Genomic DNA, 6,949 nt, shown 5'->3' on the forward strand with positions numbered 1-6,949 from the left:
TTAAAAAAATAACTGTAGTAAGAAAAACAAATGAAAAATGCGAACTAATGTAACGTCGTATGGTGAGTTTTTGTTCGTATCGTGGAGCAAAAATATGTTCGAATTTCATGTCGTATCCTGAAAATTTCGTATGCTGGGGCGTTCGTAACCTGAGGTACCACTGTAATTTTAATGCTTTTTTAGTAAATAACTTGCTTTCTAAAATAAATTAAAGTTCTAGTTGACACTAGATAAAAAGTTTGTTCTGTAGTAGAAAAAGCATATCCCATTTATCTCTAAGAAAATTTCAATCAAAAATGAAATATATAGAAAGGTTTAAACTAATCTATATAAATAATTGAGATGGGTTTATAATAATAATAATAAGCACAGAGCCCAAACAGTTAGGAATTGAAAGTTGAAATTTGGTACATAGGATATGCAACGAGAATGCATACTAAGAAGGGATTTTTGGAAATTCTCCCTTGCAGGGGAGAGGGAAAAGGTTAAAAATTACGCTGAAGAACCTGGCTTCTATTGTACTATTTTAGATGTGGTTTTTTGTGTTTTTTTTGGGAAATCTAACATATTTTTAGACTCATCTAAAAATTCTCTAATTAACCTCAAAAGAGGGGAAACATAATTCCCATTTGCACCCAGTGAAAATTGGTAAGATCGGCTAGATAACTATAAAGGTTATCTTATGTAAAGGTTTATCACACCAATGGACTAATTAACACATTTTAAAAATTCTTTAAAAATTGTATACAATAGAGGAATAAAGAATTTTTAAAATGTGTTAAGGATTGGGTACTCACAAGGGAACTGTCGGAGTGTCATCTAATAAATTTTAATAAAATTTAGTTAATAACTACGTTAAAAGTATACAAACTCTATTTTAAATTTGTAGCATTCACTAAAAGTGTTGATCAGAGTTATTAGCAATCAAACGTTGCACTACTTTATAGTAGTTTAACACAATTATGCAAATTTTTAGAAGTGAAAGGGTCGCGGAGGAAGACGGCGATATTACATTTAGAATAAATTCTGGAATTTTCAAAAATGGTTGAAGAATTAATAAAATTTTGTATACTTTTAACATAATTATTAACTAAATTTTATTAATTCTTCTCCCATTTTTGAAAATTCCAGAATTTATTCTAAATGTAATATCGCCGTCTTCCTCCGCGACCCTTTCACTTCTAAAAATTTGCATAATTGTGTTAAACTACTATAAAGTAGTGCAACGTTTGATTGCTAATAACTCTGATCAACACTTTTAGTGAATGCTACAAATTTAAAATAGAGTTTGTATACTTTTAACGTAGTTATTAACTAAATTTTATTAAAATTTATTAGATGACACTCCGACAGTTCCCTTGTCAGTGTGATAAACTCTTAACGTAAGATAACCTTTGTAAATATAAATCAAATATTATAATGTAGTATAGTAGAAGGGTTAGAAGTACAAAACAATCTAATAATCTTAATTTTTGCTGTTGTTATTTTTTGGCCAAGTAACACAGGATTCATCTGGTAGTAAAATATAGCAGAATCCAATTATTGCAATAACTTTAGGATTCATCTATTCCAATGATGATAATTGACAGATAATATTAAACAGAGTACCAATATTTTTGTTTATATAATCCACAAGTTATGCCCTATAGAACAAAAATAAAACCTCCACATAACCTACTTATCATATACCCTACAGATTATGGGAAACTTCTAGTTTTATTAGCTCTGACATTGAAAGAACATGTTAAAACAATTTAAAAAATGCATAACTTTAAGATTTACTGTTATAATTATTACTATTATAACAATATTTATGATTAACTTATGTGCTTTGGATATGTTAATTCTGATAATGTTAAACAACTGACAATGATATCTATGATTAAAATAAATAAAATCTATTATATTTCTATTGCATTCTATGTATAGTATATTTCATGCTTTCTGCAATCTTAATAGACTTTCTGCCAATTTTAAACCATACTTTTGCTTAACTTTACAACTTTAGAATAACAAGCATAGATAACCAACAAAACTCAAAAGTCCATTTTTCTTTCAACTTTCAAATGTTCCATTTAATCTGAAGATGGTTGTTTAATACTGCCAAAAAAATTTGTTTTAAATTAAGTATTTACATTTTGTGCTGAATTTTTGGGTTTTGTTGGGCATCTACACTCTTGCTTATAATATAAATACCAAATAAACAATAATTACATGGGAATGATTGTTTATATTATATGGATATGTTTGAGTTTTCAAACTGAAACTATACTAAAGTGAGACAGAAAATAAAACAATAATTTCTGTCAGTTATCATGTGCCAGAAGAACAGTACATGTTTTAAACTAAAAAAAAATATTTCCAACATAACACATACGACTCTATGCTTTCTATTATCTGAACGAGAACACAAAACATTTTTCACTGTTTATTAATAATTTCAAAAAACAGTAATAAAATCAAAACAATTTTTCAGAAAAAAAATAACCTCTGTCATTGCTTCAGCGGACGAGAAAAGATTTTAGATTTTGAAAAAAGTTTTAAGTACAGGAGTTACGATAAACAAAAAATTATAACTTTCATACGTTTTAGCTCTAACTCGCAACCTATATAAAAGTACACACAAACCGATTATTTGCATTAAATGCTATTTTAATGCTTTGGTATTCTTCTTGAACACAAAAACACTCAAAATTATTCAAAATACCAGACTTATTATATTTACAAACGTTACGAAAACAACTTTCATGCTACGGGGGCTATCCTACATGGAATATCTACTTTATAAAAAAAATTCACTGCCTACGACTATTACACGAAGACAACTATTCAATATATTTTGAGACACCGTGAGAAATATTAGACGACGACAAAAATAAATTTTTCTTTAAAGCGTATTTGTAAAATTAAATTAATTTTCTAATTATCCGCACGAGAATTTTAAACCGCATGATATACTTTAACAAATCATAAATGAAATGGGAGTACTTCAGAGGGAGTTACTATCATTTAGTCATCAAACCTGTTTGTGGGAAGCTCTATACTTACCTGCATTCCTTACATGGAATGTTTAATATTTATTTGTTAATGGCTAAAGTTAGATAAATGAACATTACATATTACGTAAACATATATTATATTATATTGAAAAATCAATATAATTAATGTTTTTCTCTACGAAAACCATTGAGAAAAAAAAAAGAAATTACGTTGCCTAAAAAGTTATGCAATTTTTCATCCAAATATATAAGAAGAAAGTCATTAAAAATGTAAAAGAAGACCTACTTCTCGGAGGCAATCCGATTCATGCTTTGTAGCATCATAAAGTGCTTCTAGTTCTTCGCATTTTTGTTGAAGAGCTTCTTTTTCGTCTAAAAGCACTAAACCATATTGGGCAGATTGGATTTTTTCGTGACTCGTTTGAGCCAATTCACAATGTAAACGTTCTAATTCTTGTTTTAACTGATCCCTTTCTAACTGGATGGATTCCAAACTTTTGTCTGCCATTTTAATACTTTAAAACAAAATATTTAGTTTAAGAGAATCACATCCGATTCCCTAGCCTCTCCGTCCGGCATTTTGTACTTGGTTGGTATCGAGACGATGAAACGCCATCTACAAAATTTATTAAATAAAAATTAAAACTTACAAATATAACACGTTTAGAATTTTAAAAGTATTATTATTTTTNTTTTATTGTAATCAATGTAACGTAATTGGTCAGTAATTAATCAATATAAATATTTCTTTACTTCTTATGGTTTCTATAAGATATAAATTAGGATTTAAAAATGAATTTTAAATCCCAATTTAAAGATTCTTAATCTAACAAAAGATGGGGTCCCATTGGACTTCAATAAGCCCTAGGCCCCCAAAACCTAGATTTGTCCCTGGATATGATTCATGATCCCCTTGACCTTTAACTATCAAAATTTAATATCATCAATCCCCTAATATATAAACCTCCCTGCAAAATTTCAGGAATTTTTGACAAAAGTCATGGAAAATATTCAGCTTCAAATTGGGTGAACAAAATCATACCCATTCTATACACATACACATCCATCCATAGATAGATACAGATAAAACCTCTAATTTTTTATTTTTGCATTTCTTGTTGTTTCAATGTCCCAAGCCCAAAAATGTAAAAATGTTCCCACAATTTCCCTCTGATATATACAGGGTGTCTCAATTAAACGTTTCAGAACTTCTAAGAGGGTAGGGTGCAGCCTGACGACTCAGAATAATATAGCAATGCAGGGTCAGAAATGCTTTCCTGAAGCGGTGATGTACACAGAAACAGCTAACCTCTGGTGCAGGCTTGCAAAGAAATTATGGCTGGGAATATGCCTCATCGGATATCATTCCATGTACAAGCGCTGTGCGGCTGGCCCACTACAATCTGCAGGTCCGTACACCAAATGCATATCAGCTAACTCTGCATCCTTGTGCGAAATGACGATTCCCTGCAAGAATGCACGGAACTTTCACGCAACACCAGCTACCGTGTCAGGAAAGTATTTCTGACCCCACATTGCGAGTCATCTGGATGCACCCTACCCATCTTAGAAGTTCTGAAACATTTAACTGACATATGAGACACACTATATAATGGAGCTGGGAAAATAAAATGCAAGTTTCGCCATCTTCTAAACATGATAAACATTCAGACACAAGCCAAACCATATACACTTCCATGAACAGCACAGCATAAATATGGCACAGGAGGCGGAGCAATAACAATTTGGTCATATGAGATGACGTTCATGCAAGTTCTCTATACATGGCAAACTGACAGTACTGCATTATCTTATTCTTATTATTTTAATGAATTGCATTTGTTGCTTGTACTAGAGAACTCAATTTTCAGAAACTCATTTGATTCTTTAAAATATTCTGTAACAAAGACTAATATTAGCAAAGACCTTGTCTGTAAGACCATTTTTATCATGTGGCCTTTGTTTCTCTAACAAGGTTTGAAACCATTCTTGGAATACAGTTTATGCTCTGAGATAACTATTATATTTCATTTTTCATAATTCATTTTTAAATCCCAATTTATATTTTATAGAAATCATAAGAAGTAAAGAAATATTGATTAATTACTGACCAATTACATTACATTGATTACAATAAATGTATACTTAAAAAAAATTTTTACTTATTTGTCTATAAACAGAATCTTAATTTCTGCTTCATCCAGGTTATGTTCTTCATATTCAAAAACCTCTACCATTTCCACAATGGACAGATTTCTAGCTTATAGTAAGATTTAACATAAAAAATTTCTCCATTCCAAAGAATTCTTTCAGTTTAGGCAGGTTTTTATTTTATTCAGGTTTCATTCTAGACAGGTTTTACTGTATTAGATCTGTGGCCGCCAGTGCCAGAGATCGTAAACACAGTCTGGCAACACTTCTAACGAGTTGTTGCCTGACAATGGATATAATAAAAGAAAAAAAGTGCGAAAGTTTGCTGAGTTGCCTGGATGTAGCCTAAGGATGTAGACGATAGCTCTGATCTTATTTTAATAAAGTTCTTTTGTTACTGTTTGTGTGTGCCTGCTTAGTGTTGGTATTTTAAGGATCAGTAGGATCGAATGACAAAGATCATTCTTAAGGGATGACAATGGCAAAATGTAATAAATTTTTTCATTTTTAACTTTTCTATCCTTTGGGCACTAAGATAATTTTTTTTCTATAACCATTGAGGATTTTGCTAGGCTCACAATGGGGATGGTCAGATGATGAAAGACAAGGCCAAACATATCTGTGACTGACTATCCATGAAAAATTATTGGAGTTCTTTGCCTGGATTCAATCCTTGGTCCCCAGAGCAACAGACTGATCCACCATCCTTGGCCATTCACAGATGTTGTGGCGAAATGTAATAAACTTACTCTAAGTTTAACTTGTATCTATATATATAATCGAGACGAGTTGATAATAATAATAATCAGCACAGAGCCCAAACGGTTAGGAGTTGAAAGTTGAAATATGGTACACAGATAGGGTACGTCACGAAAACGCACACTAAGAAGGGATTTTTCGAAATTCCTCCCCATGGGGGAGAGGGACAGGATTAAGGCTTAACGCTTCCATCAACAATGGAAGTGTTAAGTAACAATGGAAGTGCTAAGTAACAATAAAAGTTTTAAGTAACAATGGAAGTTTCAACAATGGAAGTGTTACGTAACAATGGAATTGTTAAGAGAAAGCGACGTGCAAGACGCAGATGCAGTTTTTTTCGTTTTTGCGGAAAATCGAACATATTTTTAGACCCATTTAAAAATTCTCTAATTAGTCTGGAAACAAGGGAACCCAATTCTTGCATTTTGTGAAAACGGGTAAGGTTGACTGTAATGTAATAATCTTTATCTTAGTTATTGTTACATTTGCCCGAGCAACGCCGGGCCCACCTGCTAGTAGTAAATAAAAGCTATTTCTGAATGATAATTCTGTAAACTACAATTATTTTATCAGAAATTCTTAATCATAGTATTTTAATCTCCAATAAGTTTTTTCTTCATATTTTACTGGAATATCTTGCAATATTTCGCAGATTAAAATCTTTCAACAGATTACCTATTTATAATCAGTTTTATTTACTATGAATATCATCATTAAACTTTTTTATTAATAAACATGATTAATAATTGCTGTAAAACTGTAGTGAGTTTTCTTACATGTGTATATTAGATTGTATGTGAAAAATTGAGATGAATAATATATCTAAAGCTAAGTTTTAAGTATTACTAATATTTTAATAATTATACAACTAATTATAGTGGCATATAATCCAGAACACAGCTAAGGAAATGTGATTTGTTCTGAGTAACACTTTTAGTCTACTGCAAGGTAAAAAAAAACAGTAAATTTTTTGTTGGGACAGTAAAAAGATAGAAGACACCAGAAACAATTTTATTTTTCCATAAAAACACTACTTGTTG

At 30.8% G+C, this 6,949-nt stretch overlaps 1 protein-coding gene across 4 annotated transcripts in view; it reads right to left on the reverse strand.

Moving 5' to 3' along the window:
- LOC111614901 (protein bicaudal D-like) overlaps positions 1-3,594 on the reverse strand; it is a 33,554-nt gene extending 29,960 nt beyond the window's left edge. For all 4 annotated transcript variants that reach the window (XM_023356273.1, XM_023356272.1, XM_023356271.1 and 1 more), the window contains exon 1: positions 3,286-3,594. In XM_023356273.1, coding sequence (XP_023212041.1) covers positions 3,286-3,507 — 222 coding nt within the window. In that variant the 5' untranslated portion in view covers positions 3,508-3,594. The remainder of the gene's footprint in view (positions 1-3,285) is intronic.
- Positions 3,595-6,949: the final 3,355 nt, after the last annotated feature.

This window comes from Centruroides sculpturatus, unplaced genomic scaffold (genome assembly GCF_000671375.1).
Source record: "Centruroides sculpturatus isolate CEXI.00-Female unplaced genomic scaffold, Cexi_2.0 scaffold2306, whole genome shotgun sequence".
In the NCBI taxonomy this organism is placed as follows: Eukaryota; Metazoa; Arthropoda; class Arachnida; order Scorpiones; family Buthidae; genus Centruroides; species Centruroides sculpturatus.